Source organism: Dermacentor silvarum, chromosome 1 (genome assembly GCF_013339745.2).
Source record: "Dermacentor silvarum isolate Dsil-2018 chromosome 1, BIME_Dsil_1.4, whole genome shotgun sequence".
In the NCBI taxonomy this organism is placed as follows: Eukaryota; Metazoa; Arthropoda; class Arachnida; order Ixodida; family Ixodidae; genus Dermacentor; species Dermacentor silvarum.
In genome coordinates this window covers 209,324,054-209,340,838 of record NC_051154.1, presented here as the reverse complement: position 1 = coordinate 209,340,838, position 16,785 = coordinate 209,324,054, and the positions used below count along the sequence as shown (strand labels likewise).

Here is a 16,785-nt window from a genome sequence, read left to right as displayed (position 1 = left end):
GGTCTCCCCTCCTCGCCGAGTGCTTCTCGAAAGGTCACATGGCCTACGTCATCGCCAACGCGCTTCTCAAAACACTGCATACTTCCGGTCACGTCCACGCTAGCGGCACATATACCGACGGCGAACCGTCCGCCAGTGCCGTAGAACGTCTGCCACGCGAGAGGTGTCCAAAGTAGACCGCAGTTCGGCCGGCGCCCCGCCCGCTGCACCATCAATGGCCCAATCGACGACCGCGAACCTGCGCGCCTCCGCCACCGGCAACGAAAACATCAGCTGCAGCCGGGAGACGACGGGCTCGGCTGTGCTCGCATCGCAGCCGACGGCGCCGCTAATATCAGCGTATTTTTCTTCTTTGTGTACAAGTATTGCGAAGAGCGATAACAACGATATGAAAATATTGCGGCTTGTGAGCGTCGGTATTTCATTTGAAAGCGCCGTCCGTTTTAGCTTTGAAGGGAACCAGAAAAGACCTAGCGACGATATCTGCGCCGTCGAGCGATCAGCGGCGGTGAATCTGCCGCACAAATGAGTCCTGGTCTCATCCTCTCTACGTACGGCAAGGAAATCTCGCCGTTCGCGAGCAAGAACCGCTGTCGAACGGCGGCCCGCGAATGGCAAACGGCGTGCGATGAGTTACCGTGCCGGTAACGTGGACTCAGCGCTTCTCGGCTACCCGCTGTTGCGGCGGTGCCAGCCCAACGTTGTGCCAGCGCGTGTTATGCGAAGCGTACCGCTATAGACCCTGTGTTGCGCGTACGTCTTGAAAGGCCAACACTGTCGCACTCTGTTCGCGCAGCTAATCAGACCGCTAAGCATGACTGTGTTGGAACGCGATCAATTTGGCACTTGCGCATGCGGGCTGTAATTACCGATTCGCAAGGGCGCACAAACGAGCAACACGACGAGGGAGAGCAGAAGGCGCGCGTACCTGCTAGCTGACTAACCGGAAGTCGTAGGTTCTTGTTCAACCAATGGACATCGTTTCCGCAGTTGACATCACCAGATTCTCCCTGCTGACTTCGTGACGACCGCTGGGGATACCGGAAAAGCGAGGGGAGGAGAACGGCATTTTTTTTTTATTTTTTTTTTTTGTTTTTTGTGGCGCTCCCGCGGCGCGTAGCGCTGCAGCGCCTGGCATCGTTGATCGTGATGGCATTCTGAACTCGATGCGCGTTTACTTGAAATGTTCAAAAAATATCTGAGGTGGTTTAGCGGCCCTCTAAAGACACGGAAGACCATCTTCGAAGTGTTATTGGACCAGCGCACGATGTGCGATCGGTGAGAGTCGTGCGACATCGTTCGAACAGCACCAGGCAACGAACGGTACCATCCTTTGCCAATTAAGACTTCTTTACTTCTCCCCTCGGTGGCATCGGGTGCCTCACCATGCTTAAGACGCACAAAAAACCAAGGTGACTGCTGCGCACACCACACACTGCGAGCGAGTACCAGTAGCGCGAGTTGGCCCACACCGGCCACCATTCGTCGGTCAGAAACCGAAAAACATCGAAACCCAGCAGAAGACCCAGCTATGACGGAACGGTTCGGCACGTCTCATTCAAGGAGATAGAACCGGCTTCCTCACTCCGAACGAACCGCTCCCTCGGTCTTGAAAAGAGCGGCTGGCTCCTGAGCGCTCTGGAGCGAGCCGAATCTTTTGAGCCGCTCTTTTGAAGAGCGAGGGAGCCGCGGTTCAGTAAGTGCAGCGGCGGTTCTTTCGTGCTTCAGCCGAAGGCGAGGAGGTGAAAGCGACTCTTGCGAGTATGGGTGGGAGGGCAGTTGCTTTCTCGTACCGCTAATAGACGGCGCGGAAGTCGCACCCAGCAGAAGACCCGGCTCTGACGGAACGCATCGGCACGGCTCTCTGAACGCGAGAGAACCGTCTCCCTTTCTCCAAAAGAACCGCCGCTCATTTTTACTGAACGACCGCTCACTCTCTCGCTCCTGAGCGACCCATCTCTACTCTCGAGTAGCGGCACGCTTTCTTTCGCGCCGCACTTTCTCTTCCTCGGGAGTGACGATCTTCTTCGGTCGCCCCATTTACCTCCGCAGCGATGTCGACGCGGCGGCAACGCGGATCTATATATATACCCCACGGGACCCTGACGTCACGGCTTAGCTCCACCTCTGCACAGCTACCGTGACCAATCCGCACGGCGTGGTGACGTCATGGCTGGGCAGAGCTAAGGCGAAGTGATACGCCGCGCGCGATGACGTCATGGCTCGGCTCCCGCAGCTTTGCGAGGGTCGGTGCAGCTGGGCGAGGCGTTGTGACGTGCATGTGACGTCATCGCCAGGCGGAGGGTTTTCCCCCACACACCTATCGGCGCCTCTACCGGCTTAATTAAACAGCTTCGATGGTAAAAGATTCACTGGATAGTGGCTAATACCCAGTGGTACATGCCCAGTAACCAATGTTGGTCTGATTGTTGGTTTCGGACTCTGTTCCTTCAGCACAGCAGCCCGATGCTGTATCCATTAGATCATGGACTTGTCAGTGACCCGAGTTGGTGGCAAAACGGCTAGATAGACTGACAGGCAGGTAGTCTGCTGAAACTGCGTGAAGTTCACGAAGAATGATGATGACATTAAAGGAACCAGATTTCTTCAACGCGTGCATCTGAGTCATCGATGCGGCTAAGTGCGACAGTAATTTTAGCTCTAGTAACTCACTTCATCGGTATAAAAAGCGTGTACGGTACTGCATCCACTGCTGTCTGAGGAGCCAGGACAGTCAACAAACAATTGCTAAGGTATCATTGCAAAAAAAAAAAAAAATACAGGAGTGCTAATACAAAATGATACAAGTTGGAGTGAAAGAGGTTCATTGAAGAGCAGCACATACCGAGTGGCACGTATCAAGTGACCGAAGTTGGCGTCAGAGGTTCATTGAAAAGCTGCGCCTTCCCAGTGGCACCCACCCAGTGAACAAGTTGGTGTCAAATAGTTTCATTGAAAAGCAGCACATATACCAGACGACACACACCCAGTGACGCAAGTTGGTACGACGGTTGGTTTCGAACCCTGTTCCCTCAGCAAACCAGCCCGATGCTGTACCCATTAGAGTAGTGTTGACTTAGAGTAGTAGAGTTGACATTAGAGTAGTAGTACACTAAAGAGTAGTGTTGACTGTTGGGACTCCCGCCCCTTTGCGGAAGCCAAGGTTTTAGGCGCATGGAGAAGCGTTGATCATGCCCAGCGCACCATAAGATCACTTTTGAACTTTATGTGTGAGACGGGCTTAGACGGTCGTCTCTATAGGACCTGTGCAGTGTGCAGTGCGCGAAATGTGTGTGTGCGATGGCGTTTTGTGTGGACAACACTACCACTGCGTGTAGTGTGTGAAAAGTGCACAACCGCGTATTGTACAACGTGTGTAAATAGTAGCTCATTGTACGATATCCTAATGACCTGCCACCTACCTCTCCCTGTATCTCCCACTTCCCCTTACCCCAGTGAGGAGTAGCAGGCTAGAGACACGCTCTCCAGGCCGACCTCTCCTCCCTTCTCTTCATTAAAATCTACTCTCTCCCATTAGACCATGAACTACCTAGTGACCCAAGTTGGTGGGAAAACGGTCCGATAGACAGACAGGCATTTATTCCGCTGATGGTGTGTAAGGTTCCCAAAGAATGCTAATCGCATGAAAAAAAAAAAGGTTTATTCAACCCGTGTATCTGAGTCGTCGATGCGGCTTGTATGCACATGCTTTAAGAAGTTGTTGGGGCTGCCTTCAATGTGGGACTTCTGTATACAGTCGGTATATACATATTGCAGGCTTTGTGGGCCAGTTCCTGTCCTGGAATCTTTTCGTGCCACTTAGCAAGCTTTCATTTGGCGTCTACCTCATCCACCTGCCATTTATCGAGCTTCTACAACACTCCTCCAGGGAGCGTCTCTCCTGGTCGCACTTCAACCAGGTAAACACCAGTCACTGAGCTGCATGACTTAGGGACCTATAGCTGGATGGCTTTAAGAAAAAGATTTCTCACAGTAGGCAAAATATATAGGTGGTGCCACTACAATTATTTATCTGTCCACTATTTATTTTTTGTGAGTACTGTATATACGGACCTCAGAACAGTTAACGGCGTACGGCAGCGTCCTTTTTAAAAAGATCAGCTTTTTTAACTGCTGCCTAAAAGTGAATAATTTGCTGCTGTTAAATGATACCTTTCGCTCGGTTGTTAATCACAGACATGGAGCTGTATCGCGTAGTATATTTACGCTAATTTTTCTGTTCAGTACAGATATCTGGTGATCAAGTTTGTGGTAACGTGGGTTCTCGTATCAAAAGTAATCACTATAAAGATTTCAGGCGTTTCTTTTTTTTTTTTGCACCTTGGCGGGCGTTGTCACATACATTACTGTTTACATGTATGTGCTCACAGGTCACGCTGTTAGCCGTTCATTGAAAGTGCATTTTTGTCTATATTTCTGGCGTAAAATGTTCTCTCATTGCGAAGAGAGCTGGCGTTCGTGTAGCCGTCCTTCCGATCTGACAAGGCATCGTATGAATGGGATATATACTTCAGCATATGTTTCAGATGCATGGTTGTCGTCGACGTCATGTATGCGTCGGCATCGTGCTCTCCTAGAGCGGAAACACTTTTAAATAATAAATGCACGACGTGATCTAGAGATGCAGAGTGAGGTGTTCACGACTGTTAGGAGCAAATTCAATCGTACAGCATTTTGAGTTAGCATTTAGGCGGCGCGACCCAGTTGGTGTTCATTTTTATTCTTGGGTATGAAAGTCTTCACTCAATACGGATACCCGATGCGATATCTTTGGATTGGTGGTGTCATTACGTCTACAGCAGCGGTAATCATTCCGCCGTGGGTCATTGATCACATTAAAATTTTCCTTTAATGTTTCACAAATAGCAGACGTATGTTAATTCTACATAACAAATAAAAAATTGTTGCTTCCCCGTTTTTTTTTGTGTTTGCAGGTTACGATGCTGTTCTCAGTGCTTGATTGGAGCTTCATCCTGTCGTACTTATTGTACCTGGCCTGCGAGGCACCAACCGCAGTACTCGACAAACTTGTCTTTAGCAGGCTCACAGGACGTGGAAAAGCGCAGAAGCAGAAACCGCCAAATGAAGTGAAGGGAGGCAGCATGGGGTTAGAGAAGAAAATGGAAGACATGATATTCTCGCGGTGTTAGCAAGTTTTTTTTTCACTGTGCCTGCCGTTATATCTGGACTTGCTTTCAATGTGCACATTGATACTATGGAGGCGCAGACATTCGGATAGACTGTAACTGTGATACGCAGACTTCTACGTCGGGTTTCAGTATACCCGAGGGTGGCACATCGATGTGATGTCTGCATGCGTCAACCATTAATTATCGGTGGAAGCATTTCTGTTGCCATCGTGGTCAGCGATTCATGGTCACCGATGATGCTCCCGTCGGCCACAACATCGCCGCGCAGGCTAAAAGGCACGGCACAGGCGACATCCGTACAACCTCTGCTGCAACGTTTGAGACATTTAGTCGTCGCCGCGACGTAATGACGGACGTCAGCGATGGTCACTGCTTGGCGCAATGTCTAGAAAAAACTCCGCTTGCGCTATGCGAGCTGGACAGAGCTTACACATAGCGCGCGTTAGAACCTTCAGCAGGCTCATAGAAGTGACTGTCACAAAACTCTGCCACTTTTTCCAGTTCACTGGGTTTGATGGCGATGAGCAGGGTCGGAATATGGTATTAGTGGTCCACAGCCTCCGTATGCACCAATAGAACGCGATATATTTCTATATTACCGAAATTTTTTTCTGACGTGCACCATTGCTATTCTGACACGACTGAAGAAAAATTAAGAGGCGATTCTACGGCTCCTTCGTCTTGGGGTTGCACTCACTCCTAACGTTGTGGAAAGATGGCGTCAACGATCTCCTAAAAACGTCCAGGAACAGGAAGAAAGACTTGCTTGTCCAATCTGTCATGGCGCAGAAAGGCCAGTCCACGCAGCGCACCTACTCTGAAGATCTCCTGGAAAAAAAAAAAAACATCAGAAGGCACCTTCCTAGACCGCACATCTCACCTAGTGATCTGGATGTCTTCCGAGCATGGATGAATGGTCTTCACGATGACTCACTCCTCTCTTTCATCGCGGCGTCTTGCGATGTTGTAGGAGATGGCGCCCAAAGCATGTCCTGTGGCCAATATTTGAATAAAGACGTTTCTACCACCGTCACCTGCGTTAGAACTAGCCGCCAATAGATCAGCACATACAACTGAAGAATAAACCTATGATTGTTCTGTTTTGTAGTCATCTGCTCTATGTGTGATAAGTGAAGTCCGCCAATAATTCCAGCTCTATTAATTCAGTTCACCGGTACAAGGCGGGCCTGGTTTTATATTAACTGCTGTCTTAGCAACCAATTAAGGCAACCAAAAATATTACAAGGTGCCGTTACAAAAAAAAGATATAGGGGAGTGCTAATGCAAAACATACGTTGTTTCCCTTTCATGAGAATGAAAAGCGCGTCCGTACCATGTAGCAGAAAAAAGGTGAAGCGAAATGAGAAAAATAAATTATGTAATTGCTTATAACGTAAGTCGCCGGAGTCGCGAATATCTGCACTATGAGCGGTACCGCACTACAACCAAAACAACGATTTTCAAGCCCTGCACGTATGCAAAACATGTAGACCAAGCATGCAGACACGCTTTGTACTATCGTGCGCGCATCGCGATTACGTTTTTGCCAGTGAGCTAGCGAAAAGATAATCGCCATTTAGCCGGTGCTCTTCAAGTTCGACAGCTTTGCACCGAGTCGAAACGAAGCAACTGTTTGCCGTAACCGCTGCGGAAAAAAAACCGAGACCGCTATCGACGCGATTATGAACGGCGACTTTGCGGTGCTGAAGGCACGCGCCCGACGCACGCACCAAGTCTGGAAGAATTCACTACCATTCACTGCAACAACTGCAGTCGAAACCTCGGTCGCTATCTATGCGATCATCGATGGCGACAACGCAGTTTTTTAGGCACGCGGCCGACGCGCGTACCGAGTAAAAACGAAACTACTGTTCGCCGCAACCGATGCGGAGAAAACCGCGGCCGCTATCGACGCGATCGTGGATGACGATTACGCAGTTACGAAAGCCCGCGGTCAACGCGGCGTTATACGCCGCGATAAACGCAAGAATACAGGCGTTAAAGCCACAAATAGGCTCGAAGCGTTCCGGCGTTGCTGTTATTCACGTACGATTTCAACTGATGGCTGTGGCGATGCCGACTCCGCCGCATCGTTTCGGTTGGACGCTAGCGCCGTTCTTTCTCTTTTGCGTCGCACATTTTGCAGCGCTCCTCGCCTCACCGAGCTCCGAAAGTCGTCCGAATTAACCGATGTGCAGCCAAAGAAGTCCGAATTAACGAGAGTTTGATTGCATTGAATAATGCATATGCCGGCGGGGCGGACGTACTTTGTTGAGAAGCGTGCTCGCTACCGCCCTTGTCGGTGGGATTTTCCCGCAGAAGCCGCATTATAACCGGTATTTCGTCTCACGTGGCTGCACTGTAAGCGGTATGCGTATACACGGAGTTCTATGGGAGGCTAAACACGGAGTTCTATGGGAGGCTAAACGGGAGTCGGAAAAGGCCACGTTGTAGCCAGTTGTGCACTATAAACGGTTACGTTATAAGTGGTCTATACTATGCTGATTCACAAAATAATTAAAACATAGGCTGGTTAGCAATATTGGAGGAAAAATAAAGAATGTAACAAGTGGCATTGTAGCTAAAATTTATGTGGTTTGGGCTGTATTTTGTACAGATTCTTTTCAGTTGTACCGCTCGTCCTATTGTACCTATCCTATTTGTTTTGCACGCTCCTATTCCCTTTATATGTACGGATTCCTTTCATTTCTTATCATCTGTCCGGCCTAGAGACCTATCATGGTGATAATGCCAACGCTCGAGACAATTACGAAGGGCGAAAGGTATACAAAATGTAAGAAAATAGTGAAATTATTACAAGGACGTATTTTTAACAATTCTTTTCAATTTTTCATTCCTTTTGAGCTTTAGCACGTAGCCACCCCCTCATGGCCAGGATTGGCGACTTAGTAGCGCAGTCAATACGTAAGCATATATTCGAATGGAAATATTCGTTGCAAAATATTGTATAAAATATCTTTTATACGCGACAAGTCAAGGAAACTGACTAACGCAAAACAAAGTTATATATATATATATATATATATATCCCACTCACTGTGGGATTTAGTGTTATCCGATACGCTTCGCAGCTAGCTGGCTGTCTAACCTAGTCTGCGGTACTGCAAATGGTCATCAGGTGGCGCAATGTACCCGTGTAAAGCGAGCAACTGCGTGTGTGAGAACGACAAGGCGACGCACGATGGCGATTAATTTCTCGTAGGTAGCGCATTAAAGATTCCCTTACCTAATGGGAGAAGCATCGGGCGATTTATTGCACTGGGGGACCCGGATTCGAATTCCACCTCCAGATGCCTTTTATTTTATTGAAGAGGAGCCGGACAGAGGCAAATAACGCTTCGCATTAAAACGCGTATAAGATGCATGAAATATCAGCGCGATATCTCAACTCTGCTTTGAGTAGTGTCTTCTACCTTTACCTTCTGGCATAACCGTTTGGTCTTGATCCCAACAGCGCCGATACTTTAATGCTTTCGTCTTGAAGTGAGGCTACACAAGCGGTTTGCCGTCTGTGCCGAGCGTTGGAGCGTTGACCCCGTTTCGAGCCATGCAACTTTACCCGCGGAGCCAAACAATTCGTAGCATAAGAGTGTACAAGGAGGAAACGGGACAAGAGAACGTGGCGGGCATACGAAGACGTTGGTATTTACGCATAATTCAGCTGCGCGCATTTCCCACCGACGTTTAAGGGCCACCAGCGTACTGTAGTTGTAGTAGAACTTGCCACAGGCTGGACCGTAAACATCCTTGAGCTGGTGGCCTTCGCAAAAGAACAGCCGATTTTTATCGGAGCTCAGACGCGTTTTACACGCGTTGGGAATTCTGCGCAAACACGCAACCCGTGTGGTGTGTATTTTAGCTACCTTTCTTGCCAGTCCTTGAACCGGACGCCACACGTGTAGTCTACGGTGCAAGGGCCGGGGAGAAAGTGATTAGCATATGTAAGAAGTTGGCATTTTGACGGGACACACAGAAGAGAAACACACATAGCAGATCACTACTTGCAACTACTGGTTAATTCCCTTGTCAGCGGAATAAGTACAAGAAGATAAAAGGGGAAGAGCGACCTATATAGAAAACAGCTTTGTATTTTTCTTGCTCTTCCGCTTTGTGATCCAAGAGTGACCGAACTCGGCGTCAAGAAGGTTCATCAAGAGCAGCCAATACCTATGGTAGCACATACCCACGCGAACGGCCCACATTTTTAGATTGCATTACCTTCGGGATCAGCGGATATTTTCAGACTGCACTATCTTCGGGATCGTCCCAGATTTTTTGGTGGGATAGCTAGATAGCTGAAGAGAAAACTGCTCTGACAATGCCAAGAGTGCTATTCGCATTAATATTTGCATTAAAGGCTTGACCACATTTTGTTAACCGTTGTTTTCTCATTCCATTCTTTTGCCTTTTGTCGTTGGCTCGCACAAAGCCATGTCCCCGCTATCGGTGATATCGGCCACTCGGCGGGACGGATCCTTGCAGATAAAGCGAAGAATAACAACCTACTCCACCAAGTTCCATGCTTAATTCAAGAGATTCGTGTCTCTCGAGTGTAGTTGTTGTTTCTACAAATCCTGAAAGTGATAGCTGAGTCATACACTAGGAGCCGTTGCTTGTACACTCGGGTGTACAAACGTTTGCGCAAATGTTATGACGTGAGAAAGCAGGATGGCCGTAGCCTGTCCATGGTGGTAAAAACGTCCGAACCGTGTCCTTGAGGGTAACGGCCGGGAAACACGCACACTGCGTCTCTGTTTTTTTTTGGCGGCGTCCACGTAGTACCGGATCTGACACCACTTCACGCACCTACTAATCGTAAAACTGCGACGTCACGTGGAACGCCGCATTTGCACAAATCAAAGCAAGTATTGAGGAAAAAGTATTGTTAAAGTTACTGATATAGTTGCACTATTGAAATATTTAATTGTAATATTTGGGCTCGTAAGAGCTAGCTATTTATAAGTGAGTGGCCATTAAATTTCGCGAATCAAATTTTGACTATCATTATTGGCTGTCACTTGTGCTACGAGCCATTCCAACTTACGAACTGGTTTGTGTATATGGGTCCAGGTTAACGAAGTGTGATTTAGAGGCAGTCGGCGCTGTTTATGTTTGTGTAGGTGAGAAAACTACCATGATTATACTCTTGATGTGATCGCTCGTAAAAAAATGTAATGTAACGTGACAATTACGATAAATTCATTAAGATCAGCGTAGAGCGAAAAACAAACTCTTAAGGGCACTTAAATTAAAGCGGATTTGAAATGCAGGTAGCAACCACTGCTTCCCAGATTTTTCTGCGACTCTGTGTAGTGAAAAAACTTGACGATTTATTTGTTTGTTTGCTTATTAATTTAGTTAGTTATTTATTTATTTACTGCAATGTAGACCCACCACTCCCTACATTCGCCGAGTGTGTTCTATGACAAAGGTGCTGAGTTCACATGAATGATGTGTCAGGTCCTCATCGATTACCTTGTGCGAATGGCAATGCAGAATCTTCCTTCGCAAGCACAGAGCTAGACGGCCTGCCAGCGTATTAGACGGCGGGATTAATCCGCTGTTTTCGATCCACTTTTCAATTTATTTATTTATTTATTGAAAATACTTTCAGGGCCAAAAGGCACTACAGAAAGGAGTGGGGAAAAATGACAAGACGCGCAACTAACAACAAAATATTACAAGGCATTTAGTAAAGCGATCTTGAACTCGAGGTCATCAGTTATGCTTGCGATTGTGGAGGGAAGGTGGTTCCATGTGACGCTTGTTCTAGGAACAAAAGAGTCATTACACAAATTTGTGCGACAAGACGGTTGACCAACCTTGAAGCGATGATCGGTCCTTGAAGAGATAAAATGAGGTGGATGAAACAGGATGTCCTTCAAATCATTGTTATAATAATCGTTTTAGTTGTTAGTTTTGTAATAATAGATAGATAATTGTTCTTCGCGTGGGATTTTTGAGCAATACATTGGTCCTATAATTTATTTCATTTTAGACATTTCTGAACACTCAGCAATTAATTGCCGCAAAGACATTGACGCCAAATATTTTCACTTATAGCAGGGCCAGAAGCTAAGGGGTACTACAAAGTGCGCTCGATAATTTGGCATTTCTTTCACTGCTGAGTAGGTTTTCTTGTGGGTTCGAAGCTATCAATTTTTTCCCCAAACTTTCTGCTTGCTAGCCACGATGTCGATCTAAAAGATTATGTGGGAGTTGAAAAATTTCACGCAATGTTAACACAGATTCTGTTTTATCTTATTTTCCCGTGGAAACACTTCAGTTGCTGACATTTATAGAAAGGCATTGATGATATATAGCATATTTGCTTTTCCGGAGTGTTACTGAGGCGGACAAAAAAAATTTCTCCAACGGAGCTCAGGTTTACAAACTCAAATTAGCTATCAATGCATGCCTATTGCGGACGCTTTGTGAACAAATAACACCCAGGTGAAAGACTCACCCAATCCCTCCTCCCCCCCCCCCCCCCAAAAAAAAAAAAGAAAAAAAAAAGAACTACCACAAGGACAAGATGCGGCCGGGAACGATTCATTAAATGAATTGAGGAACCTGAAATATCTAAGCTGGTTGACAGCTATGTAGTTCCGGCCTGCCACAGACATCGTGGTTTCGTAAAAATAGAAGGAACGAAAGAATAGGATAGCGCCGTAAAGCCACTCCGTTCTACAAGAGTTTTTCGCTTCCTTAATTGCTCCAGCCATACGCCTATACGCGGCGATCCATCTGCTCATGGCGCAAGCGCCGATACCACGAAACGGCGGCTGCGTTCGTTCCTTCGGTTGCGTCAGTGTGAAAATTAGTAGGTGTTCAATGCTAAATTAATGCTTGAATGCAAGAGCCACAAAGCTGCAAGCGACGCATATAGTAGAGGAAACTCTTCCGCTTGCCTCTCTACTTGCGCCGCCAGTGCGGCAGTTGAGTCAACGTGGTAACCATGCGTACGTATACACTAGACAAATTTGCTTGAACTTCGTCCTTCTAGCTTCAAGCAGCAATGTCGATTCTCATACTGGAATTCTGGCAGCAAATTTCCGAACGCAGTTACCATTCCTAGGGTACTTCACCCATTTTCCGGTAGCTATATCTATCGGTGTCTCTAACTATTTTCCCCACCAACTTGGTTCATTGCGTAAGTCCCACTCTTAAATGAACCTCTCTCACGCCCAATTTGGGCCACTGGGATGTGGCGCCTGTTCAATGGCAAAAAAAAAGCATCTTGAAATTTATCTGCTGCTGGGCGGAATAGAACCCACGTCATACCTATTCAGGCACTCTTGCCCGTCAGAGACGCGCTACGCGTGGGCGTCACAGTGGCGTGGCTGCTAGTTGACGCAGCTTGTTCAGAGCAAAGCTATTCGGCGTTGGTATTACGGTGCGTCGTTACATCGCTTCAATGCCAATCCCATTAACGTCGACGTTCATCGTGAAATGGGTTCTGCCCGAACTTTTTTTGTTTTTTGTCGTCTCAAATTTGTTGTAGGAAAGTGATTAGTCCTATGCAGCATCCCAGTTCTCCCATTTTATGGTTTTTCAATGGCTTTCTAAAGATTACAATAAAAATTATCTTTCAGGACAGAAATTATTTGTGGATGATGACCATTACTTGCCTATATTATTTAGATTTTAACGGCAAGCATATTCTAACCTGTCATAATTGTACTTAGTACTCCGGTCATTACGTCGAAAAAGGATTTGTTTTGAATGCTATGCACGTAACTGCTCCAAACAAACGTTGTCAGGCTAGAACGCCACACAGCTGCACCACCGCGAATAAAAGAAGCTGTAAAGTCGTTGCTAAAGTCCTCGCCACATTATTTTTGAAAATTGCGTACTATACCTACTTAACTGTAGTTAAATGAGTGGTGCGCCGGATTTCCCGCTAGCGATGTCATCTGATTTGTCTGGTTACTGTGTACATCCTATATTTCACCCAAGACCTGGAAGGCCGTCAGACAGGCAAACATTTCCAGCCTTCATGACAATAGCGCCTCTCGCTCACACTCTCTGCATAATGAGTTATACTGAACACTATACCGATGCCGATAGACTAATTCTGCGTAAGGCGTACACGCTTTACTGCCATCTTTTGACAGAAGAAACCTCTCGTGTTCTTGCGAAAAACGTTTTGCACTTAGCTGTTCTAGTAGTAGAACCTTGCCGCAATTTACAATAAATGCCGGACAGTGGACAATGTGGGCAATTGCATCTGCTAACTTTACAGTCTGCTTCTTTGTGGTTCATCTTCAAAGTTGAAACCCAATAATCGCCGTGAAATAATTTTATCCGCTAGTCTCACCCCTTAATTAAAAAAAATCACCCCTTTCGTTACCACCTATACAATCGCCAAGAAAGCCATCAAGAAGAAATGATTGCGCTATTATACATTCTAGGAAGCGCGAGGGAGTAATTGCATGGTCGACGTCGAGAGCCTTGCGTAGCGTTTCTTTGGAGAAAGATGAAAAAAAAAATGCATTCTGCTAGGCTTATGAAGGTGACGTAAAGATGAAAAAGGAAAAACAAATGGAAACCGTGGTTTCCTCAACGCCACGGTGCAACGCCACAAGACACAGAATGCCATCTGTTGGCGAGAGAAGTAGCGAATGCTTCTGAACGAGAAACAGAGAGGGCGTAGTTACGGCGAGAATCTATGAGAAGCGGCGTTTTGCGAGGCGCATTACCTGTATTTCTAGGGTAGAAGCTATTTAGTCCGGCATCGACTGTAGTAAGCCTATGGCACGAAAAGAAGTACGCTCATAATTAAGCACCGTTAGACTATAGATGCGGAAAAAGAAGTCAACGAGAGAGAGAGAGAGAGAGAGAGAGAAAGAGCTCGCATAAAGGAAAGAGGCGCTATTTCCGCTTCCCTCCAGCGAGCGCGGCTCATCGTCTAAGTGAACGAAAGGGCTGCAAAAACATGCGCATTTGCCCTCTCTCTCTCTCTCTCTCTCGCTCTCACACACGAACAAACGCACATTTTGATACCCTGCACGTCATTCATGAGCATCAAATACCGCGTTTTGACGTTTTTAAGGCGGAACTTTCTTTGCGAGTCCTCCCGGACTTCCTTGACCGTGGCTGCTGCGTGCTACTGCTGACTTGCCATATATCTCACAAAAAAAAAAAAGGATTACGTTGCCGACCTCGGTCCCAGAGAACAGGGATGTTCTAACCATTAGGGCACAATCGCAGGTATACTTTGTCGTGCCAACGCCAACTGGCTCTTTGAGATGACCAAACACGGAAACCAACACAGCTGTCGGTACTCTTTATGCATTTCAACAAAGTTTCTCTGTGTATAGGTTTCAATGAGGTGTGGTAAACCTGCCGCAATCTTTAGTTGTTGTCGTTGTTGTTTCTTTGCATCTGGGCACAGTTGTAACTATTTACGATATGTTCTTTTATGGCACTCAACGGTGCTTTTCGGTGACTCTTTTCAGCTCGCGAAAGCTTGTAGCTTCTTCTTTTTCGTTTTTTTTTTAGAATCTTTTGCCCCCACGTGAAAGCTTACAATTATTTTTCAGCATTTGCTTACAGTATCGTTTACATTCTGATTACGTAATATTTGCGCTATTTCCAGTTATGGGGCCTTTTCTTCTTTTTTTTCGTTTTTCTTTTTGTAAAGAGGAGGAGAATCACTTTCAATAGACAAGTGAATGGAAATGGCGCCATATATAAGCATTCCCAGCATGTATGTGTCAATTCCGCAACTACGTAAACCTATTCGAATTTCTGTAGACAAGTACAGCTAACTAGAAAAGACTGAACAGACTAAGTGTGAACTCACTTTTCTGCATTAGGTGCGAAAAATATGCAGTAAAATTTAAAGGTTGATCTTGAAGGCCTTAATGCACTCTTGAGAATAGAACTTTCAATGTCACAAAGTTTAAATTCAGAGCACTAGCAAACGATAATTGCAATAGGTGAAAATGCGTGATTGAGGCTTTACTCAGTAATTCATGCCAAATATGCAGTGCTGAATTTACCCACCGCGGTAGCCCAGTGACTATGGCGGTGTGCTGCTGAGCTTGAGCTCGAGGGTTTCATCCCGGCCGCGGCGACAGCGTTTCGATGGGCGTGAAATGCAAAAACGTTCGTGTGCTTAGATTTGTGTGCACGTTAAAGGAACCCCAGGTGGTCAAAATTAATCCGGCGACTGTGGCTTACCTCACACTCAGGTCATGGTGTTGGTACGTAAAATCTCAGAATTTATTTCAGTTTAACTACATTGCCGGATTTGTGCTAATGCCATTCTATGCGGTGGTCTCCGAAAATAATTTGCTGCATGTTCCCCATCTTGACATGACCACCTTCCACTCTGAATTTGAGCCTCTTTCGAACTGAACAGAATTCGCTAAGGTGATTTAGGTGCATGCATTTTGCGATGTTCAATTTATTAAAGAAGAAAGAAAGACGATCCATGCCCAAATCGCATTCTGCGCAGGTCTCTCTGTTACAGCATTTTCCCCAGTTACGACTATTGCTTTACGCAATGGGACATTTTTACGAATTGCTCAATGTTCTTTAATTTAGATGGTAACCCAATCGCGTAATCATGAAAGCAGCTAGACAAGGGAGATATAATTTTATATATGCCCCAGAATACTCTCGAACTTAGAGTCGTAACAGAACGGGAATGACGCCCCGAATGTTTAATTTTGGCCTCATTTTTGTTATTCGTTTGGCGCAACACTTCGGTTTCGAGTGCGCACTCAAGGTGAATGAGCTGCAAGCGAAATAAAAGAAAGATCACCCGCCAATATCGGCTTGCGTTTTATTTATTTATTTATTTATTTATTTATTTATTTATTTATTTATTTATTTATTTATTTATTTATTTATTTATTTATTTATTTATTTATTTAATTCCGGCACGAGACCAACGTAGGGAACCATGCTTTATCCACCCAACAATGCTGGCACTGAATATGATGTGTTATATATTCATTATATGCGTGAGTGCCTATACGAATACGATCACTTTTTAGTTGGGAGCTAACGAGATTAGCATTGGAAGCCAAGGCGGAACTTGCCATTCGAATTTCGCCCCTGAACCATGAGTCGATTACGCCGATTTGACGTTATGGGTGAGGCGGTATTTTCCCGTATTGGAGCCTTTATTAATTTGTTTATTTAGTGGTAAAGCTCGCATAAGTTTCCGCGTTTACATTTCCTCCATTTTCAGGTCAATTAAATCCTGCTTTTTTTTTCTTGCTAAAGGTTGACTCTAAGCTCATTGAGGGTTTTCCATAAGCTTTGCCTTCGCGAAATAATGACGCAAGGGAGTGCCACTATACATATTTCTCTTTACGTCGCTTTGCGGAATACCGAGGCTCCATTCTTGGTAAACCACGTGTTTGTTATTTAAGCAGTATAACGTAACACACTATACGCTTAACGTTTTCCTTCAGAGTCCATTTAGACGTACAAAACAAACAAGTAGCTGGCATATTCCTTGAAGTAGCCTTCCTAAACGTGGCCGCGTAATGTGAGTTAGAATAAAGAAAAGTTGTCAAATCTGCAGCCATGCAATTTTGTGCTGCATTGCCTAGGTTGGTAGGCAATAAATATT

General features: G+C 46.0%; 1 protein-coding gene across 1 annotated transcript in view; it reads left to right on the top strand.

Annotated features, from left to right (window-relative positions):
- The window catches only part of LOC119436713 (nose resistant to fluoxetine protein 6), a 58,911-nt gene extending 52,643 nt beyond the window's left edge, over window positions 1-6,268 (top strand). The window contains exons 8-9 of the mRNA XM_037703682.2: window positions 3,778-3,920; window positions 4,956-6,268. Of these exons, the coding sequence (XP_037559610.1) occupies window positions 3,778-3,920; window positions 4,956-5,171 (359 nt within the window). The 3' untranslated portion in view covers window positions 5,172-6,268. The remainder of the gene's footprint in view (window positions 1-3,777; window positions 3,921-4,955) is intronic.
- The last annotated feature ends 10,517 nt before the right edge of the window (window positions 6,269-16,785 follow it).